The following is a 24,562-nucleotide window of genomic DNA, read 5'->3' as shown; positions in this document are numbered from 1 at the left end:
AATAGTTTTCTATTACCTCTGTGACTTTGACTCGTCCCTTGTGAACTGGACTGCACAGGCTGCTGAGGTCAGGATTCACATCACGACCATCAGGGTATAAGTAGCTGCAAAGACAAATATTTCAGATTGTAACAGACAATTCAGATACAATTACCGTTAGTTTTTTCCTGAAATAATATTAGACTACAAACTCACCAGCCTTCCCTGAAACCTTGTATGAGTGCCTGGTAGAGAGGTGTATTCTGGGGAATGGTCTGCACAATACTTCCATCACTGGTCACATGACCAATGGCCCACTGACCCATCTGTGTGCAACTGAGACGAAAGATGTAGCTGTGGACGTACAGAGAATGCCAGATTGAGTCTAAACCACAATACGTAAATGGATTAAAACTAAGGCAAATTAAAACCAACCATTTGACAACTAAAATATGTAATAAGACATCATGCTATTAAATACGCATGCTCATTTACCAGATTTGCTGTTTTACTGTCACAGGACAGTAAACATGACATGCATAAACATGATAGTACATGACAAAAATGAATATAATTAATTTATATAATTACATTTATTTATCTTCCATGTACCTCTTGTTGTAATTTAATGTACTGTTATGTGTATTTATATAGCGCAGTTATTGTGTATGGCCATATACACAAAGTTCTTTACAATCATAAGGGGGTTCTCTCCACACCACCACCAGTGTGCAGCATAATGAGGCGGCAGACACAGGACAACAGCACCAGTGCGCTCCCCACACACCAGCTTTGGTTGTAGTAGAAAAACAGGGGTAGAGCCAATTCAGAGGATAGGGATCATTGGGAGGCCATGATGGGTAAGTGTCGATGGAGTGAATTTGGCCAGGACAACAGGGTTATACCCTTACAGTATACACAGAGTATCAGAACGTCTCATCTAAAAGAGGGCACTTGCTGACCGTATAGTGTCCACTTTACTTTACTGGGGCATTAGGACTCACACAGACCACAGGTTGAGCGTGCCCTGTTGCCCTCACTAACACCACTTCCAACAGCAAACTAGTTTTCTCATGTGGTCTCCCATCCAGGTACTGACCAGGCTTAGCCCTGCTTAGCTTCAGTGGGCTGCAGAGTGATATGGCCATGGCATGTTATAAAATTGCATGTCTTGCTACATTTTGAGCAAAATCTCAAAACTGTCCTTTGTTGAGACCGCCTGAAGCATAGTTCAGTAAATTACAGCTCTTATAATTTAAAATCAAAATAGCAAAAATTATTAATGCTACCTTAGGTCTAATTTTACAAGTGGCTATTTTAGTAAATGCCATAATATGTAAAATGCCATAATATGTGAAAACATATAAACTTGATAAATTTTATCACTAAAATGTCCTCTGGTGTGGCACTATATGCTAATTTTATATAAAAACTTTAATTAGTTGAAGGACCCCATTCAAGATCATGTGACTGAAGCCCACTGTTAAGTCCATGACGTGCACCAGTTAACTTTATTTGGATCAACTTTAAAATTGTTACGTTTTGTTTTTTGTGTGACACCGCTGTTTATTAAATATTTCCAACATGTCTGACAATTCATGGAAATATTATTCATAATTTCATATAAAACAAGGTAACACTTTATTTTGATGGTCCATTTGAGTATTAGTAGACTGTCTGCTTAATATTTGTTGATACTGCCCCTACACTAACCCTAACCCCAACCTAACAGTCTACTTATAATCTACTGAGAAATAGTTGAAATGTAACTTATATTCAACAAACGAACCATCAAAATAAAGTGTGACCTAAAACAAAAAGGGTGCAACAATGAAAATAGATAACTCTCAAACTTTTTGTGTATTATTAGGACTAAAATCTTTCTTAATTTTTGAATGGCTCTATTTTGACGGTCCATGTGCAGAACGCAAAACGCAGGGCGCAAACGCTTTCAGGGCGTGTCGGAATGCATTTTTGCTAATTTAAGGATGGGAAAATCTGCTTTACGCCGTGGCGCATGGTCTAAAAGGGTTGAGTTTATTTTCTTAATGAGTTATAGGTGTGTTTTGAGAATAAATCAATTAGAGTCTCATCTCCAATTCCCTTTAAGAGCCAGCTGCGTCGTGCCATAAGCGCATTCGCTATTTACAGGACGCAAAGTAAGTCTAAGTGGAAAAACTGAGCATTTCACTAGCAAACAGTTAACAGTTAACAGTTTTTTTTTTTTAACAGAAAACTGTTAAACAGAGCATCTACTGCGTGAGAATGAGAGATGGATCTACTTTCAATTTCGCTCTTGGATAGGGAAACCTTTATGCACAGACATCAATTAGTCTATAAATAATTAATTGCGTTTGTTAAGCGCAAATATTCGTTTAAAAGCTATTTCTAAATTCAGTTCTAATTTCCAGCAAACGAATAAATGAACAATATTAACGAAGTGTGCTCAAAAACCTGAGTTATATCCTAAAACACATGCTGTGCCCCATATGGTCTAAAACCTGACAGGTGGGCAAATCTAAGCTTGTTTTTAATAAAACAAACATAAATATGGATATAATAAATAATACTGCTAATATTAATAACATACAAAAGCAAATTGTTATGAATGAACTGAAAAAGCCTCCCGAGATGAAGAAGACATAAAAGCAGTGATTTTTCATATTTATGTAAGCTAGAAAATAATATGTTTTATAATATTTCAATCCTTTATATTTATATCCTATATCTATTCTTATTATATCCTATATATATTCCCTTAATATTTAAATTTTTTCATAAGTAAAGATATTTGCCCATTGCTCTCTTGTGCGTATTAAGCAGTGTGTAAGAGAGGCGCAACTCTGCACCGGATTTTAGATAGTTTTGGTCTAATGAAAAATCTATTTTAGTTTCAAAAACTAAGACGCAAGCAGTGCGCCTCAGAACGCCTTCCTTTTTAGACCAGAACGCCTATGGGCGCATATATGAGCGCTAATGCATTTGCTATTTAAACAGCGTAGCGCAACGCCTCAAAACGACTCTTGCGCCAAGTTGTAACTACCAAAAGATTACTGCGCCGCGCCTTGCGCCACATTGAGTCGGGTGTATGATAGGGCCCGAAATGTTACTCCATGTTATTACAATACAGACAGTTCAGTAAAGAGTACAAAAAAACAGTGAAAGAATTTATACATTTAGTGACCCTTATAATTTCTCAAACATCAGACTTTAAACTACATAAACATAACTATTGCTTCTCGGTCTTTTTGCAAAAATCTAAATTACAACAACCCATATATGTCTCACCTGCCGGGACGATGTCTGTAGTGCTCCAGTCGAGCCTTGACCTGGTCATAGGTGAGAAAAGCCATATATCCAGGATGAGTTACTGCCAAATGGTTCCAGTTCCTTATTAATGTTGACCAAGGCTATAAGGGAAAATCAAACATTACATGCATGAATAAGTCGTTCACAGAAAATGAAAAAAGAGGAATCGATGCATTACTGGCACTTTCCATGAGCACAAAAATATATATATAAGAAATATATTCTGAATGTATTTTATTTGTTTTATATTCTATTCACGTTCCATTAGGCTAATATTCATTCATTCATTTTCTTCAGTTTAGTCCCTAATTTGTTAAGGGTTCGCCACAGCAGAATGATCCACCAATTACTCTAGCATATGTTTTACGCAGTGCATGCCCTTCCAGCTGCAACACATCACTGGTCAAAGCTTCCAACATTGTCAACATTAAATTGAATATTAATATTACATAATACAGAGAGAAATTATTCATCAATAGACTGAAATTACAATGTTTTAGGCAAAACGTCAATAAATTTGTTATAGTGTAAATAAGGAGGTTAAAATTATTAAATATGTAATAAGATTTTAAGTTTTTACTGTAATAAATATGAATAGGAGATGTACATTACAGCATTAGGGCAGAGGGATTCAGTTTAATCCTTGAATTTTAATTTGATTAAATGATTATTGATTTAAAACAAAAGCCAGTTAAAAAAATGAAAAGTCAGGTTGCGAATGATGAAGTAATGCCTCACATGTTTATTAAAGAGCCCCTATTTTGGGTTTTTGAGAATGACAATGATAGTGTTTAAAACTATTGATTCATTTATAATAGTGTCGACTCCTAGCACTTTAAATGAATCGTCTTGATAATGAGTCTTGAGCCGTTTCGGCATGATGTGGATACAAGACTTAAGCCCCGCCCGGTTGTTGCATGCCCAAACCTGGGAAAATTGAAATCTGCAGTCCCGCCCACACTGTGGCAGACGCCGGTTGAATTAATGCTGTGCTCAGCTAAATATTACTGGAAGTGTGAGGGAAAGTTAGTGCAATTTTCTCTAACAAAGATGAAACTGTGAAGAGTCAGTGGTTGAGGTTTATTTTTCCAACATTACCTCAGCATTATAGCCCAGCCTTGTGCTGTTTGAGTGCTTCTGAAATCTACATGCTTAAAACGGATAACTCATCGGCCGTTTGTTGAAGGAAGGATCAGAAAAGACTACTGCTACAGACTACAGCTGAACGCTGTCGACCAATAGCAACAGGCTGTCATCGGTCCAATTAGCGCAGATTAGCTTCGCGCTAAGGAGGGGTTTGGGAACTAATGAATTTCTGAATGAGACGCTGGAATATTTAGGTAAAAATAAATGCATATTAAAAGACAACAAAAGTGTTTTTGACCTTGCATGCATATTAGACTGTTGTTGGAGACCCATACACCCAAAATATGACCCTATTTCATCCATAATAGGTGCTATTTGAACAGTTTTTACCTAAATAGTAAAATTTTTAAAAATATAAAAAAGCTTTTAAAATGATCATTTTAGGCTTGTTTATATTTTGCACAATGGCCTATTAGACAACAGTATTGTATAATTTAATTGTTAAATACAGTCAAAAATTCAAACAGTTTAAAATGCCTTTTTGATGGGGTTAAAATTATTTGTCATCATGCAAATTTTATTTTCTACGATTAAAATCAGATCTAATAAGTAACAAAAAAACTGTATTCATGGAATCTCTCAAACTTATAATACCTGAAAAAGTCTGGTGAAAATATCAAACTCAAAGATGGATATGTGATCGTTACAGGTTAGATCAACTGTGGACTTCAAAGCCATGGCCTCCATTCCCTCTTCAAAGTAATGTACCCTCTTCAGCTGCTGTTTAAAAACATTCCACTGCACTATACACCTAAAAGAGACAGAGATAATCATTGGCCAGAAATACATCTAAAAGGTTTGTCTACAACATACATTTAAGTGACCTCAAATTTCCCTTGATCTACTGACATATTGAAGTCATTATAGTTTCTGTGTATTTCAAAACTTCCTGGACACTGCTTCCTAAGAAATTATAGTTGTAGTTGTAACAAGGTGTAGGTTTAGTACAGAGGGCCAAAATCATGAAGGGCCAAAACCAAATATCATTGAAAGCCTTGGTTCAAAGGTAAACATACCAAACTATATTAAATCAAAGTTGCCATGGGTACTTTCCTAATTTATTTAATAATATTTTTAAATAAATAGAAAACATTACTTTAAATCATATTAACTAATGCAGTATAACTTTTAAAAATTATAACTGCGATAAAAACATAAACAATCACATTTATAACACAGTGGAGTTCAATGCTGAATACATTAAACATCGTTCTTCATCAACTTCATTTATCATCCATTTTCAGGTGACAGTGTGTACATTTAAACAAAGCCTGATTAATTTACGCCATTTAATTGAAACATTTATTTTCAGTTAACAATAAATCATCGAAACATCTCCATCATTCTTCCTTTCTTCTCAGATGGGATGGCCAGCCAAATCAAAAGTTATCACGGGGCAATTTGGCCCTCGGGCCCTATATCACTGGTTTAGTGTCTTGATCACCAGCGATTACAATAGTATCTGGATGCAGCCTTTTTGATGCAAGCTGAGACTGCATCACACAGCGATGCAATGTCAGACACAATGCACTCAAATGGAGCTTGTGACGTCACTGTGATGGATAGGGTTAGGGGTGGGGTTAGGTGAGCCTATTAAAAAGCATTGGATGCAGCCCAGATCTCACTGCACCAGGTCTGCAGCCAGACCCCTCTCAGCAATTCACCAGGTGATCGGCAACTGGTGTGTGTGAAATGGCATGATGGGATTTGTAGTTTGTTATTTTTGATGTATAGTTAACTAGTGATCTGCCTGAAGTCGATCACTGGTGATCGTGACATTTAGGTGTACAAGGTTTTTTTTGTTTTCACTTTTTACAGTTCAGGTTCTGGGTAAATGTCACCCTGGACCACAAAACCAGTATTATGTTGCATGAGTATATTTTCAGGAATTGCCAAAATATGTAGGTCAAAATTTTAAAAATGTCTGCATGCCAAGAAAATTAAATAAAGACGCCCTTTTGTGAAAAATAAAATGTAAATTACTAACTGTAAATGTATCAGAACTTACTGATTAGTAGTGTGTTGCTAAAAGCTTAATTTAGACACCTTTAAAGGCAATTTTCTCAATGTTTTGATTAGTTTGAATTCCAGATTTTCATTAGTTGTATCTTAGACCTTTCCCAATGATTGCTTGATGTATTTGTTGTGGAGTTAATTCAAGCCTTTCTGTGACGATGACTCACACAAAATGTTGTTACAAAGTTCAAGCACAAACACACAGACACACACCAAGCACACGTGTTAAACTTTGCACTGTTTTTGTGACAGTATACACGTTAATCGACACTGCTGTACAGTTGTGCTGATGTACAAAATAAACCTGATTTAACGTCCACAAACGGGGATTGAAGCATCTTCTTTTATTATTGTACTGACACGCGGCTGTGCTGATACTTCAGTAGTAAAGCTGAGGTAAATCGCTGTAATTCATTACAAACGTGTACTGTTTTATGTTTTAAACTTGTAAAACTCATTCTTAATCACATTTGGTGAAGATTGATGATCATAGTGAGCTGAACAGATCTGTTAATCCCAGTTGATTTGCGCTCATCCTGTCTTGTTGATATGATAATACATGTTACTACAGGGACGTGTTAATACGCAGCCGTCAATCAATTTGGTGGGCAGGGAAAACAGCACTTCTACGTCACGTTGCAGTGGGCCTCAAAATGAGAGGGATTTGGATCCTATTATAACGTCAGGAAATTTAAAAAAGAGACTTATTGTGTTTCTATCACTCCAACATGACTGTGGACAAATTATACATACACACAGTTCTGTCCAAACAGCTTACAAAAGATGATTTTCATCATAGATGCCGTTTAAAGCATAACAAGGGGAAATCTATTATCTAATCTAACAGAAAATCATTCAAAATACTAAAGTCACTAATTTGTTTAAGAGTTAAATTTTCAACATTAAAAGCTATCAATGCAGAGATCAAGGTCACATGATGCAGTTTGAATGTCTTGGTAAACACCTATAAATCACAAGCTATAGACAACTACCAATTAACAGTTTTTTTATAACACAGTAAAATATGATTTCCTTGTTCACTTCATTTTACTTTCATTTTATTTATTTTTAAACAAGAAAGTTTGATTCAGGTTTTTTACAGAGACCTCAAGTGAAAGATGATGTAGTGATGTCTATACTGGATGATTTAACACACAAATGTGTGTAAAACTGGGTCTCATTCACTAATAACTGCATAGATGACCTGTATGCAGTGTACATTTGTGCATGTGCAGAATTGTTTTTAAGCTCATTCAAATGTTAATGCACATTGAGTAAATGTATAATAGATGAATGGTAAGTTTTTATAACTTGTATATAAACATTAAAGAAACAAAAAATTCTGTTCATGGCCCCATTAAAGTAAATAATACCCAAGTAAATAATCTTTCATACTTGTGTCCAAAAGTTTTCCTCCAGAATTCTTTGGCCTCTGTCTTTGTAACTCGGTAAGTATCTCCCTGAAATCGTCCTCCAGGAAATATTGTTCGTAGTTCATTCAACATGTGGCTGAAGAGGAGCGACAACTTAGTGAGGTTTCTCCTGAAAAAGACATAAGCACAATAACAAAAAAACATTAAACAACCAAATATTAGTTTTATAATACATTTGTATTCATATAATGAACACAAAAGATACAAGCAGCTACACAAGAGAGCTGTGTGCACTTGAAAAATATGTCAACAACCTATACACAATATATTCCTATATGTACAAACTTGCGCCCAAGAAAGAAACAAAAAAACTGGCACAATGCACTCTAAGTACATGAACAGGAAGTTGTACACACTCAAACATCCTGTCCTGAGTGTTTGTGGTTGACTGACAGCATTTTCCATTACTAATTGATCAAAGAGGTCTTTAACATCAGCATCCTTTGCAAGTTACAGATCAACAGTCTCATCTGTTACAGCTATTCACATAGAAAACTGCACACTATAGACTTTAAATACGCTAATTATTTTAGCTTGGATGTAAATCTCTGTTTAAACTGCTGTTTCTAGCACACCAGCACATGGTTTTTGCTTTGATATACATTATACCACATATATGTGTATTATACTGTATATCTAGTAGTAATACTTATTCATTCCTTTATATTGCTTCTATTCATTTCCTAATTTATTTGTTCATTCATTCAGGATGTTTTCCTTCATTTGGTTAATCTCCATCAGGATTTGTTGTTTATTTGTAAAATTATACACAATGTTAAAGTTCATATAGTGATGAATTTTGTACGCTGTTTGTAATATAATTATTTTTGAAATAATTACAAGAAAAGAAATTACACATTAAATACAGTTATAATTATATATATATATATTGTATTATATGAAAATTCTATATTATTAAATTAAATTAAATTTATTTAAATTTTAAAAAATATTTTTATTTTATTTTTTTATTTAAAAGGGCACAACAGGTGTCACATAATATGCACTCTATTTTTAAAAATGCCATCGTAATTTATATTTGAAGAAAGCACCGCAGCCAAAAATTCAATAACAGATTATACAATCGATTAGTAATTAATATTTATTTCTGCATAACGTGGCCTACTGCAAAAAGCTGCATATGAATGAACTCTGAATGTTAAATTGACCAACTGTGGCTCATGCACAACATGTTTTTCCATTCACACATTATGACCGCCGTGTTTCTACTTTTATCTCCAGTAGCTCAGCCACAAAAGCCTCCTTTCATCTTCTACCTTTTCTCTGAGCATCTTGCAGAAAAAGCACAGCGCTTCTGAGACCTAAATTTTCCTTTGGCCTATTCTAAAAATTTCCACCACACATTTACACTGTCCGTCAACCAAGACAGCCTTGGTTGCCCAAACTAGATCACCAACATGCAGAACTGAACTACATTTGCTCACATGTACTGTAACAGGTTTGTGCGGTAATTCTGTTCCTTACATACACAATTCTGTGCGTTTGTAGTTCCGTTATCATCAAAGCTTCCAAATTTCACCTGTGTTGTCATATAATTTGTGCTATCCTAGCAGACACACAACCTCAAAAGACACTAACATTAGGTTAGATTTAGGTTGTCAGCATCTAAGGACAATGTTTTTTTGACATCCAATACTGACGTGTAATGACATTGATTTTTGTTGATTTTAGGTTGTGTTTGAAAGTGACCAAAATCTAACACCGAGCAAATATCTTAAACCAACGTCATGTTGATGTCAAATATTGACTTTTATTCATCAGGTATGGCAACCAAATGGCAATCAAATCCAATGCCTGATAGACATCATAGTGGTAACGTCCACCCAACATTAAGCTGTAACATCATCAGACATTAATATTTTGTTGTTTTTAGGTTGCATTAGAATGTAACCAAAATGCAACATCTGTCAGATGCTGAACATTAACATCGGTCTGACATTGGGTTCTGACATCAAGCCGATTTTCATTTCTAAACAAACGTGCAACGTCAGTCTGATGTGATGTTGACGTCTTGTGCCTGCTGGAATTAATGTAACTGAGAAATGGTGCACAATCGCCTCCTAATCACTTCTCATGGTTCAAAACAAGGTCATAAAAAAATGTCTAAATAGGAGGTTTTAGCTGAAATTGCAATTGGCTTGGAATGCTTCTATCATTTTCTGTTAAGATTTTTTCTGTTATAGATAAATATGGAACAAAATGCATGGAATTTAGTCTGTCTTTAAACTATAGTTAACAGATTTATGTGAAGCTGCTTTGACACAATCTACATTGTAAAAGCGCTATACAAATAAAGCTGAATTGAATTGAATTGAATTTGAAATTAGTTTGTTAGCATGTAAAGAAAATGCTGAAAACAGAGGGGTTTTTTGCTGCAGTTTGCTCTGCATTAGGCATAGGCTGGTATAAAATTCTGATGGTATAATAACCTTGGGTAAAAATATCACTGTTTCACAATATCACAGTATTGTAAATACTGCTCTAAAATAAGTTTTTTGTAAATGTCTGGGTAAAAAAAACAACAGCTCTTTCCCCATTGAACATGGTAGATATTTTAACAATTCAAATGTTTTAAAACAATAAATGTCAGGCTAAATAATTTAAATAAGTCATTGACTTCTGCAGTCTTAATTCGTTTCAAAAACACAGATTTCTTTTCAACTTGAAAATACATCTTTGGATATCTTTCTTTTCCTTCGATATAAAGTAAACCGCTGCACTGTTCAGCTCTAAAGTGTGCAGGATGTTGGTTTATAAGAGATTTTTCAGATGTTTCCTAAATCATGGACTGACTAGTAAGTGATGTGGAGGGTCCTTTTTTTATGGTTGCCCTAAAATAACTCGAGAAAATAGTTACAAATACCTTAGGAACGGTATAAAAGAAAGTTTTAATGCTTTTAAAACCTTGACTTAACAAAACCTTAAACCCTAAAACCGATTATGTCCTATGTCTACTCTGCATAGACTTTTGTTTGGCTGCAATGTGATGTGTTTTGAAAAGTGCTGTACAATGCTTATTAGTGGTTGAAAAAAAACTCATATTTATTTAGTTTTTTATACTCTTTTGTTTTTAATAAGATTAGACTGTTTTTACAGCAGCTTTGGAAAAAATCTATTTATTAAAGAAAAATTTTAGTTTTATGGCCATTTGTTAAAGAATAAAAAAGCTTTTCATGATTGCAGAATATTATGTTTTTCATAAAATTGAAAACTAGGATGTGAACTATTGTATTTATTTAGGGGATATATTAAACAGATTTGTGTGCGCATGTGTTTGTTCGTATATTTGTGCATATATTTGTGTGTATGGGCATGCATGTGAGTGTGTTCGTGTGAGTGTGTTCATTTCAAGAATGGTACACACAGGTATTGCTGGTTTTTCTTCAGATCTTTTATTTCTACACCACATGTCTAGTTGGGACATGCTGTGGGATACACTGAACAAAATGCAGGTCAAGCAGAAAGTAACGGTTCTGTTGTGACTTGTCGCTCATGCTATTCAAGTTCACACAAAAGAGAAGCCAATTTGCTAACAATGTGAACAAGCCACTTGTTATGGCTCATTATGTTACTTGAAGATAAATGTAGAGAATGATGAATGTAATCACCTGGCTCTAGGCATAGAGTGTATGTATCACAGTTTCGTTGCGATAATTATGAGTTTACCACAATGTATGGTATTATCATGAGATATGTTGATGATCAGAGTGAACAATAGTTTTAACACTAATTAATTTGCATAAGGATTATCAAGTTATAATAGGTAACACTTTAGTAAAATGTCTCATTAGAAAATGTTATTAATGCATTAGCTAACATAAACTGTAAGAAATAGCTACATTTGTCAGAACTATGAGTAGTCAGTGTGCCAACATACAATATAGTGCAACTGTGCTACGAGGTCTCAAGTACTAGATTGATCTCGTGGACTTATACCAATCCCAACCCACTCTTTCTCTACAACTTCCCTTCCTGTCAATCTTCCTATCACAATAAATGCAAAAACAGCAAAAGTAAATTAAAAAAATATTGATAATAAATTGCAACATCTATTACTGAAGTTATGGTGCTTATGTAAGTTTAAAATACAATTGAACAGATATGACTTTTGATTTTATATATATTTATTGACTAAGAAATTAACATTACCTAAGATCAATAAATGCTAGTTATTTTTATTGTTAACAAATAGTGACTCTGATTGTAAAGTTTTAACAAACAGGCCTATGAAGAAATAAGAATCAATATTTCAGACATGAAGTGGATTATCATCAGATTATCTTCTGAACACATTTATGTTTGACAATAAGCAGTTTATTAAGTCTTCAGTCATTTGTTGCTGTGATGAACACATCTATGAATACAACTGTCTAATATTCTTAAAGATACAATATGTAAGGTATAAAAAAACTAAATATCCAAAAACCACTTGAACATATTTTGCTGACTTATGTATTTACATTATCCTGAATGTTTTGAGGAATGTTCAAATCCACAGAAATAGGCTATTTTAACTAGTGACAGGGACCTTGTCACCATCCTAATGTTACCACACAACAAAGGTGCTTTAATATGTTGTGTGTTTTATTAGACTGCACAGAGCAGCATTATGAAAAAAAACCTAAAATATACTTTGCATGATACAGTATAAAAGCCATGCTTATTGCCTTATGCTACTTTTGTCCCATGTCACGCTTGCCTTTCATCAGCAACTGCTTTAGTGGTCTAAAATCGCTTGACGGCTTTCGCCGGGACACACCAAGTTAATGGCAAAGAGCTAGTGGCGACAAAAGCCAACTGTGTTATCAGATCGCATCAACTGCATTTGGTTCCATCTGTACCAAAATGCTACAGTGAACACAACAAACAGACAAAAACCAACTAAATGAGAGCATATGTTCTGTGTCTGCATGAGAAGATGTTTCTGTCCTCACACGCATGATCCAGTAATCTATTTTCTCATTCCACAAAGGCAAACCAGAACATTTGATGCACACATACAAACCATAAACAAAGCAGCATTTAGTACCATTTTCACAGTACTTATTACTCGCCACGGTGGGATTTTCTGATTATCTAATAAGCCATATTGTTTGCATATATTTTGCAAATATTCGAGAAATGCAGCAAAAGTAACACTGACCAATCAGCTTGGTGTGTACTGCCTTAGTGCTTCTTACAACTACAGTACGATCATAAGTTTTCAATACTGTAGCTCATTTATGAACACGATTTCTGTGTCAGGATATAATGAAGACAACTCTCATGATTTCGCACTCAGTCAACTCAGGCCATGTTTACACATTCACGGTTATTTTTATAAACAATTTTCTCCACCCTTTCATTTTTAATAACATTTCCATCCACATGAAAATACTAAAATGCACTATGATGGATGTTAAGGACATGTCGAACCTATAAGTGACAATAGTGACACTTTTATGCTGGGGTCACACCAAATGGGAAATTAATAAGTATTTGCAAAAGTAGATTTCATACAAATCAATGGAAACGTGAGAACAGAGGCGGATTACTGGCCCGCGGGTTTAAGGACACAAATTATACAATGCATTTGGCGCAAATGCTAAAAGCTAGCTCTCTGCAACTATCACATGGTCGCTTCAGTATAGTGATGGGGACCGTCTTTCAGTTGAGACATTAAACCAAAGTCCTGACTCTCTGTGGTCATTAAAAATCCCAGGATGTCCTTTGAAAAAGAGTAGGGGTTTAACCCTGGCACCCTGAATAAACTTGCCCACTGGCCTCTGTCCATCATGGCCTCCATTATAATCCCCATATTATACTTGGCTTTATCACTCTGTCTCCTCTCCACCAATCAGCTGGTGTGCAGTCTGGCGCAATATGGCTGCCGTCGCGTCATCTAGGTGGATGCTGCACCCCCACCCCCCCAAAATGTGTAAAGCAAATTGAGTGTCCAGAAAAGCACTAAATAAGGAGTTATTTTTATCAATATTATTATTAAATGTGTGGAATTTTGCCTTAGTAACTTCTTACGCTTTTGATGTTAACCCAGCCGTCTTGGCCAATCAGAAAGAAGTAGACAGCAGGCACCTGACATCATGAGATGAAAACTCCAGTTATAGTATCCAAAGGTTTTGGAAAATCTTTATCCTGGCCGAAGTTTTTTTTTTAGAAAGTTTTGGTTTCAGTCACCTAACATCGTTTTCGTGTGTACAAACAGTGCAACCGCATAGAAAAAAAAGTGTGTTTTTGAAAATACCGTGTTCGTATGGACAGGGCCATAACCTTTATTTAGTATGATACTGTATATATTTATTTATTTATTCATTATACAGAGACTTGCCTTACTACCCTAACCTGCCTAGGTTACCTTATTAACCTAGTTAAGCCTTTTAATGTCACTATAAGCTGTATAGAAGTGTCTTGAAAAATAACTAGTACAATATTATTTACTGTCATAATGGCAAAGATAAAATAAATCAGTTATTAGAAATAAGTTATTAAAACTATAAAGTTTAGAAATGTGTTGAAAACATCTGCTCTTTTAAACAGAAATTGGGGAAAAATACACAGGGGGCTAATATTTCAGGAAGGCTAATAATTCTGACTTCAACTGTATGTATTTGAAGAGTATATGAGGAGTATATACTAATAACAAATAAATAGTTTTGTGCTTTTTTTTGTGATGATGAAGTAAACAGATTGAACACCGCTCTGCTGAAACACAACATTAAACTGCTGGCCTTCACTGCTGGAGGGAACTTTCCTCCATTTCCATGATAAAGCAACATTAAACACACTGGTCATTAGTAGTCACAGCAGACCAGAAACTTGATCAAGCCTCTTAACAAAGTCTAAACAGGAACAACTCTCTGAAGATTGAAAATAATCCATTTTATTGCAGTCAGTTTCAGTTAGTGAGGTATACTAGGAACTTGGTTTCTTCCCTTGATAAACTGATTATCATGATGCTCTCTTTGAATGCGTGTGAACATGTAGACACTCATATTTACATTCTTTTCAGGGATATTCTAGCAAAACATTGTGATTTTGTGTATGGGTACGAGATAGCATGCAAATCAAAGAATGTAAACATTACTGATGGGGTCATTTTAACTGATTAAAACACACTGGTTAGGTTCAGCGAGTTTAGATTTTGTTTGTTTGATGTCTTCTTGCATTGTGTGACTATAAACTCAGCATCAAATTAACATTTGTGTTTATTCCAGATTGTAAAAAATTAGTAGAATGTTTCAATAAATGTTGTGACTTAAAAATGTATGCTGGTAAAGTCCTTCATTTAATATTCAAATAACTTCTGTGAAAACAAAATGCCAAAATATTGGTGGAATAATGTGTCATCGTTATTTAGCGTAACAGATATATATAGGCAACAATGCCACATACATTTTCTGACCCGTACTTATTTTATTTGATATTTCTTAACTGAAAATAGCTTGCAATCTTAAAATACTTCAGTGGCATTGATTGGTGTCAAGATGCACACCAGTAACTTATCGTCTTTATAAATGATGCTTAAACATGAAAGCTTGGCTTAACTTTTTGTGAAAGATTAAATAACATAACAGAATAAGTCGTCATACAACATTTTGTAATATTTTATGATCAAAATACCTTTCTTGATGGGCAAAGCATAAAAATAAAAAAAAATTAAAATGAATCTCAAATTAAAATTTAAAATGACACTGATCTCAAAATAGGGTTTACTTTTGACAATATTTCTTATACGCTAAATTACATTTTTTATATAATTACATAATTATGGTAAAAAATATTTCTGTTTTTTTGCTTAACAAAAATGTGTTGATGATTTGATCATCTACATATCTACATACCTAGCTTTTTAAAGCATCTGTAAAAGCAGTTTTTGGTATTTTGTGTTTAATCCCCCCCCCCCCCATTTGAAAATGTGTTTTTTTTTTAACATTTTAATAGTTTAAAGTGATATATTGTCTGGTTGGTGTTGTAGAGTATATTGCGCTACAAAAACCTTGCATTTTAACATCACAGTATGTTTTCTGTTATTTAACACACTTATTCCTCTATATATTATTTCTCATACATTTTACTATTTCATACTACTAAAATGTCAATGAAAGTCACTTCGGTTACTTGTAGAGTTTCATTGTCAACAACAAAATTCGACAGTGCAGAGATCGAGGTCCCATAATGCAAATCACAGCCGTAAATAAAAGGAAAAAACTCGAGAATCACAAAATATAAAAATTGTCAAAATACGGAAACTGCTGTCCTAAATTTTGTTCAAATGTGAACACCTGAAGAACATAAAATAATGTGACCAATTCACTCTTTAAAATAAAGCTTTTAAAAGTGGGCTTTCACAGCAACACCACAGAAGAACCACTTCTGGTTCCTCAAAGTATCAGCAGTTCATATTGACTGAACCATTTATTTTATAGGCTTGAAAAATCTAACAAACCTTGTTCACTGTGAAGAATTCTTTGTTTACTTAAATGCTCCATAGTATCTTACCTGTAGTTTGATGTCTCTTCAAACATCTTCTCCTTGCCTTCCTTGAACAGCAGCACAGCTCTGTCTGTCTTGTCCAGTAAGTGTCTAATATGGATCCTCATGTAATCTCCTTCATCCCATCGGGGCACAGCCATGGCGGACCCCCTGTAAGGCGCCCAGACCTCTGTCAGGTGGATAGCCGTCTCCGACAGAAGCTCAGGGAGGTACGGAGGACTGTTTTTGAGGGCCAGCCTGGGATCAACGCTCAGTTTGTGCAGTTTGTCCAGTCTCTTGAGCACTTTCTCCAGAAGTTTACGGTCAGCGCTGGTTGGGGGCTGGGATGGGGTTTCAGAAGTGTCCGAAATTTGACTTCGGCCCGCAGTTCCTGGACGTCTAGCCATTGCCATCATATGAGCAACACGTGGAGCAATTGTCAACTTATATTAAAGATCCTATGTGTGTCGGCATCAACAGTCCTTTGAGATAGTGTTGAAATAACTCACTTCCTTCACAAAATTAAGGTGAAGTCAATGTAGAAGTGGGCTTATTTACATGCAACAACTGATAATCAGTGTCAAGTCTGCGATTAATGTCATTTTAGCAACAACAAAAAGGAAACGAGAACAAGTGGTCAATGTTAGTCTCCATTATTCTGAGAAATTATATTTTTAGGTAACATGATGGATCTGAAAACGACTTTCCCGGTAACTCTTTGACTTTTTATCACTGATGATGGTATTATGATATAAAAACAGCTCAAAAGCTGCTGTAAAGGTGATGATTTCAAAGTGAATAGTCATCTTACCACAGCCATAATCCAGTATAACATCTCGTGCTGATCACGTTAAGCTCCATGGTTCAGAAGATCCTCAAATATTTTCTTCACAAACACAATAAAAAAAAATCTCACTTTTCCAAACTACAGGTGTAAACCTTACAGACACTTTGGTTTCAGATGTCCTAGAATGTGGTATTACTCCATTAGGTTTTAAATTTGTAAATATGTCCTTTTGCCATGTCTCATTACTAAGTTGCAAACCTTAAAACTAGACAAAGAAAATATTTCAAATTCTTGAGATATTGCTGTTGTGCTATGAGATTCACCATCCTCCAGCCACTCCAGTCACTCCAGCCATGAAGATATCCAGTGCTCTCGCTCAGCCATTATCGCTCCCATCCATGTGGTATGATTGTACTGTAGTCCTAAATTTGAGACATTCTTACATTGAGGACAGGAACTGAAGACATTCACCTCTTTCTCTCTTTCTGTCTCTCTCTCTCTCTCTCTCTCTCTCTCTCTCTCTCTCTCTCTATGATTTCCGGGTAGCTAAAACCAGACAAACAGGTTTGTTTTCTTTTTTGTGTGTGTGCGTATGTGTGTGTCTGTGTGTGTGTGTGTGTGTGAGAGAGAGAGAAAGGGAGGGTGGGGGGGTGGGGGGGAGGGTGGGGGGGTGGGGGGGGCTGTGCGCAGTTTAGACCCTGTTGGTGTATAGGACAGACCATGTGTGAATAACTTCCTGAATACAAAACAAAAGACTGTAAAAGAGAGGAGATTTCTTCTTTAGTTTCTTTAGTTTAGGATGGCCTTTAAATTATGTTAACAATAAAATGGATAATATCTTGATTGATGTAATTTTCATGGTATGATGTTAAAAATATTTTAAATTTAATAACACATTTCCTTCATTAAAAATACATTAAAATACATTAAAAATAAATTACAGTTTTTATTGTAATTGAAAAAATCTAAATAAAATAAGTGTAAAATAATTGACTAAAACGTAACTGTATGCTCATTATAAAAATGCTCTTGTATTTTTAGAATTATATTATTTTACATATGACATTATATTATTTTTTATATCTCAAAATTAATTTTCATCCAGGATTTTCAAAACAGTGGAACATTTTCAAAGGTTTTTAGTATATTTTTCCAAGTACATTTATAATAATATTTTTTACATGTAATATACATGTATCAATGAATAAATCAATACATAAATTCATGCACAACAAATAATAAGATTTTACGCGTTTTGTCTTGTTTTTTAATATTTGGAAATAATGCTGATACTTCAAGATGCCCTCTAGTGGATGACGTGAGTCTCTGCTCTAAAGAATATTTGGCTTTGTAAATGCAACTTTCATAAAACCTCAGCATATCACGATTGCTTAAATTCCCAAAACTTAATTTATTATCCCAAAACTAAATTTGATATTAAATAAACATTACGCTATAACTGTATTTATTTATTCATTATTTTTCTTCACAAAAATAAATAGTATTTAACTAATAAATGAAATATATTTTAAATATACTTAATTATGTATTTATTATCAATCAACATATTTAAGAATATTTATTTTAAATATTTGTATATATATATATATATATATATATATATATATATATATATATATATATATATATATATATATATATATATATATATATATATTTACAATATATTTAGGAAATATTTATCAGTTTAAAAACTACTACTTATTTAAAATTAATATGAATCCTATTTAACAAAAAAAAACTTTATTTAATTTATAAAATTTAATATAAATAACAAATTAATAAAATCAAATCTTGACAAACTTATTAAGGAACAGTGCTGGGCAATTTGGCCTAAAATAAAATACTTGATTAATTGAACATTTTAACATTTTAATAAACTATTTTAATTATTTTATGTTTTTGTCCTCATAGCTGACTGACAGGATTTGTACAGCAAATATTCTCATATATTACAAGCGAGGGATTTTTGAATGAAGTGTGCATTTCTTGGTTTTAAGATAATAATAGGAAACACACTATCTATTATCTAGGATTATTTATTGAACATCAACGCTGGACAACTGAAATAAAAACACACATTGCCTAAAAAGCTGTTCCCTGCGCAGCTCACCCTCATCACCACTATCAAATCAACCAGTCACAAAGCTTGCGCTATGTGTAATGTGTAATACAAAGGCTGCACCAGACCATATGCATGCACTTAGCAGAAGTGTAATATCCAGTGGTGCAAAGTAACTCATTACAAATACTCAAATTTCTGTAAAAAGATGATGGATGTTTACAGTTTGATGACAGCCAGCAAGCACAAGACGTCAACATAATATCAATTTGACATTGTACCCTAACGTCATGGTGATATTGCATTTTGTTTAAACATGAAAATCATGTTGATGTCAGAACTTAATGTCAGGCCAATGTCCAACCTAAAACCAACCAAATATCAACATCTAATGATGTTACAGCTTGACGTTGTGTTGACTTTACCACAATGTCTATCAGTTGTTGGATCAAGGTTGCCAACCTATTGAATAAATGTCAGAATTTGACGTCAATATGATGTTGGTTTAAGATGTTGGCTCAATGTTGGATTTTGGTCACTTTCTAACAACCTAAAATCAACCAAATATCAATGTCATTTGATGTCATTATTGGACATCAAAATAATGTTGTCCTTAGACACCGGTTAGACATTGAATTTTGATCACCAGACATCAAATTTAAATCTAACCTAATATTAGCATCTTATGATGTTGTGTGCCTGCAGGGCAATAATTAAATGCACTTCATAATGTTACGTTTACACACATTTGCACAAATTACATGTAAATCCATCAGCTTTTCACAGCGTAATACTCACTACTCACTACTCTTGAGTACTTTTTGAAAGGGCTACTTTTTACTTATACTTTGAGTAATATTTACAACAGATACTTTTACTCTACTTACACTATATTTTTAGGCAAGTAATGGTACTCTTTCCACCACTGGTATTATCATAATAATATAATAAGTATAAATAATAATATAATAGGTATAAATTAGCCTTAACAGAGCAGGGTCTGATGACTCCATAAATGTTAGGGAAAATCATTGAAAAAAAATGACTTAGAAAAATTTGATCGATTACACGTTCTGAATGTTGATTTCGATTCCTTTTCGATTAATCACCCAGCCCTATTTAGGAACACTGATAAAAATACCATACTGACAGTTTAACCGTGACGTGATGGAGTCATTTAGATCATATCTGTAGCATCCAGCAGTTCCTGTCCATTTTTTAAAGTCTCTAGTGTAGGTTCAAAACAGGTTCAATGTCTAAACATCCTACCGTAGCAGAGAGAGTCTCTGCACTGCACCAGCAAATTAAGCACCAGCAAATTAAGAAAAGATCTTGATCGGTTTGACCGCAAACGTGTTGCAAATCGTCACAATGCAATAATTTAAAGAAAACGCGATGCAAATTTTCACAACACAAACAAATTAAAGATGCAGTATGTAAGTTTGACACCCAGTAGTTGAACTAAATATTGCACACCTGGTTCAAAACATACAAGCACAGGTTGACAGATTGATGACATCAACAGGCGCGAGTCTGACTATAAAGGCTTAAGGCTGATTTAAATCGTGTTCTAAATAAAAGCAATGGCAGCGAATATTCTCCATATTGAAAGGTTGTTTTGTTCTAATCAACACCTGAAATGAGTATTTTAGAAACAGCTTCTATTTACTGCAACTGAACAACAATATAAACTGACAATGATCACCTTAGGTATATCTGATGTACTTTATTCAGTGTTAAATGCTAACAATGTGAGTTTGAATGCTTATCCCAATTCTACCCCTTATCATCAGGGGTACAACAAACTTTTTTTACAAACAAACAAGCACATGTTTTAATATATTCATAATCGCGTACGTGTTTTACCATCATGCTTTAAAAAAAAATGCTAAAATAAAAAAACAATACATTTGTAAATCTGTAACCCATAATAATAACTCCTGTATAGCAGTCCCTCAACATTCAGACACTCGATGACACTCGAATACCCTATGATAACATAATAAATGCCTTCAGTGATTTCCTGAAGATAAATACCAAAAAATAACACAACTGGAATAACATAATACAGCAGTCGCCATCATGTGATCTCATATGAAGCAAGAGATCGCAATGATATATGATGCTGTGTGCAGGTGCGGTAGTGGTGTCCCACACTACAAAAAAAAGGCTTTTCTTACTTAGATTTTTTTTGTCTTATTTCTAGTCCAAATATCTACAAATTCTTAAATCAAGAAGCATTTCTACACAAGCAAAACATATTGTCTTGTTTTAAGAAATAATGTGCCAAAATGAAGTGAGTTTTTCCTTAAATCAAGCAAAATAATCTGCCAATGTGGTAAGCAAAATAATCTTGTTTTTCGATTTGTGATAAGATTATTTTGCCTACCCCATTGGCAGATTATTTTGCTTGATTTAAGGAAAAACTCACTTCATTTTGGCATATTATTTCTTAAAACAAGACTATATGTTTTGCTTGTGTAAAAATGCTTCTTGATTTGAGAACTTTTAGATATTTGGACTCAGGGCCAGAGTGGGACTCCTTTTCAGCTCTGGAGTTTCAAGCCTCAAACCGGCCCACCTAAGTTCCCGACTGACTATATTAAAATAAGGTCATTTCCAATTCAGTTTCTAATTATACTATCACGTCTTTTTTTGAGAAAACAGCTGCTTTAGAACTTCAAATGTTTAACAACCCTAACAGTATTATATGTCTTAACAATAAAAAAAAAAAAAAATTAAAAAATACTCAGAGAAGGATCAAACCCAGGTCAGAGACGTCGAAACCTAATGCACTAACCACTGGACCACAACAACTGTTCATTGAGAGGTGACAAATGTGAGTTATATCATCATTAACCTGCAGAGCTACGGTAAAATAATGAGTAAGAAGACGGTGGTCAAGTAAATAAATAAATAAATTCAAAAAGTGTGACTGCTGAGAGCAACAGATTCTGGAGCTAGGGACACCGGTCCTCGCACCCAAAAAAACGAACCGGCCCACCGGGAATTCTCCCGGTCCTCCCGATTGGCCAATCCGGGCCTATTTTGTCAGGGTTCTGCCACTCTGGTCTTTTAAATTCTTGTTTTGGTGGCAGAGCTCGGACACTACCCAGGTCTGGTCCTGTTTCTGTCTCTGTGTGCGCGCGCGCCGTCGTGGGTGTACGCAGAGTGTGTGCGCTCCTGCTTGACGCGGCCGCGCGCGCGCTCTGCGTCCCTCAGACGCGTGCGCTCTTGTACTCGTGTTTGTGTTTTCGTCTGTCAGCAGCGTGGTGTTTCATTCCCAGCGTCTCAGTCTTGTTGGTTTCGGTTTTGGTCGGCGCTGGGATGAAGCATGCACGCTGCGTGTGTGAGCGCACGGTGAGTGTTTTCATTCATCGTGTGCTCGTGTCTTGCGTCTTTTGTCAAAGCACGTGGCTCGGTGTTTACATTGTGGTCACGTGCTTTTGTCGTGTGCTTCAGATTTGTGTTATGTGAGCGCATGGCTTGTATTGTCTCTCTGTGTCATGCGCTCTCCCGTCTATTGTCTAGTCCCACCCTCCTTGTTTACTCATTATTAGTTTGTCGTGTTCACCTGTGTGTCAATTTACTTTTTGCTTTATAATCCCCCTCATGTTTTCAGTCCTTTGCCAGTTCGTCGTCGATAGTTTCCTGTCCTGTTGTGTCTAGCCCTGTCTTGTCCAGCCAGTCAAGTTTGTTTGTTCATTTAACTGTTATTTGTTTTATTAGAGTTTTTCCCCCTCGGGATTGTTTGTTTTGCCTTTTTGTTTTCATTTTATTATTAATAAAAACCCATTATTGCTGCACCTGAGTCCTCGCTCCTTTTCCCCTCACCGACCGTGACATATTTGGACTAGAAACAAGACAAAAAATCTAAGTAAGGAGAGAATTTTTGCAGTGCAATTCTTAGGGGTAAATTTTGAAGCCCCTCCCCTTTACACTATGTTTCAAGGGCCAAGTGGAGGGGGAAGGGATAGAGGTAAAAAAATAGAATTGAGATTGTGCCTAAGTGCACTCTTCTGTGCTTATGAATTGTTGTTGTGTTTCATCTTGTGCAAAAAGCCCAATTGCTAAAAACTGCGTATCACATGTTGTTAGGACATGGTGTTACAACCTGCTCACCTAATGTTTAGCTTTGTAATCTTTATGTTATTTGTTACTTAATTACTACTTCATGTAGAACTCTAACACTGCTACTCATTTCGGAGGCTGCTACTGTCCACCGGATGTTGTATTTCGGTCATGGATGCAATCTTTGAGAGCACTTTCTGACTGAATGAATGAAATACAATGTTTTCTACAAAGTCAACTTAGGGGGCTGAAATATAATTGGTTAAACTGGCATCAGGCAGATTAAAGCAAACAAAACAGAGACAGACGTTCCGGCATGTAATCCACATTTTCAAAGTAGAATATCTAACTTCAGCATTATTTTTCAGATAAACAAGAATGTTCATATAGCATGTTTCCTAAATATCTGCAAACATATTATGCTATTTTTAAGCTTTCAAAGAGTCAAAAACAAACTGCAGCTTTAAGAAACGTGCTGAAAATTCTCACAGCGCAAACAAATTAAGATGCATTTTCTTAAAAATACATGCAAGTAGCGTGGAACACAACGGATATGTTTCAAGGGGACTCAAAAACGCAATAGACCTGGCTATTTAGGTTATGGTTATTTCTTAACCCTGTTCCTGGAGGCACACCAATTGTACATATTTTGTAGGCTCCCTTATCTGATCTATTGATTTCCGGTTTGTGAGTCTCTTCTAATGTTGAGTTGATTCAGGTCAGGTGTGTTGATTAGGAAGAAGTTGAAAATGTGTACTGCCTTTAAGGTTGGGAAACACTGATTTAGGCTAATAATGTAAAAAGATAAAAAAAATTGACTAATCATGATATTAAAATAAACAAACAAAAAAAAAAACTCAACTTTCAATGATCACCCACTACAACTTCCCTTGAAACATTTCTATTAGGTTCCATGCTATTTGCATGTGTTGTGAGAAATTGCTACGGGTTTTCTTAATGTAATTGTTTTCTGAGGATTTGCATCAAACCAATGAAGATCTTCTCCTCATTTGCTGTATTTTTTTGTAACTGCATGTGTTTTCTTGAATTGCAGTGTATTTCGCTCTCACAGCCACTGTAAATGTAACTGCTGATCGCTGAGCTTGTATTTTTGTTTATTGTTTTGTATTTCATTATTTGAAAGCGTATTAGTTTATGTTATAAATTGAATTGTTTCCGGTTAGCCTGAGTCAGAAGTCACATGATCCCCACTGACTGATTTAACCTGCGAAAGTTTGTATGGACAGC

At 34.8% G+C, this 24,562-nt stretch overlaps 1 protein-coding gene across 9 annotated transcripts in view; it reads right to left on the bottom strand.

The window, feature by feature from the left end:
• cblc (Cbl proto-oncogene C, E3 ubiquitin protein ligase) overlaps positions 1-17,664 on the bottom strand; it is a 40,376-nt gene extending 22,712 nt beyond the window's left edge. For 4 of the 9 annotated variants that reach the window (XR_012391507.1, XM_021466724.3, XM_073925176.1 and 1 more), the window contains exons 1-7: positions 17,484-17,664; positions 16,401-17,259; positions 7,846-7,992; positions 5,029-5,185; positions 3,268-3,389; positions 196-333; positions 17-104 (exon numbers count right to left, since the gene is read on the bottom strand). Coding sequence is in view for 7 of the 9 variants with exons in the window: in XM_021466724.3 (XP_021322399.1) it covers positions 17-104; positions 196-333; positions 3,268-3,389; positions 5,029-5,185; positions 7,846-7,992; positions 16,401-16,789 (1,041 nt within the window). In the remaining 2 variants the exon portion in view is untranslated. Of the gene's footprint in view, positions 1-16; positions 105-195; positions 334-3,267; positions 3,390-5,028; positions 5,186-7,845; positions 7,993-16,400 lie in introns of all 9 variants that reach the window. The other 5 variants (XR_012391506.1, XM_005158126.6, XM_021466725.3 and 2 more) reach the window with 2 other exon arrangements.
• Between the last annotated feature and the right edge of the window lie 6,898 nt (positions 17,665-24,562).

Source organism: Danio rerio, chromosome 16 (genome assembly GCF_049306965.1).
Source record: "Danio rerio strain Tuebingen ecotype United States chromosome 16, GRCz12tu, whole genome shotgun sequence".
NCBI classification, from domain to species: domain Eukaryota; kingdom Metazoa; phylum Chordata; class Actinopteri; order Cypriniformes; family Danionidae; genus Danio; species Danio rerio.
This window is presented reverse-complemented; position numbering and strand designations above follow the sequence as displayed.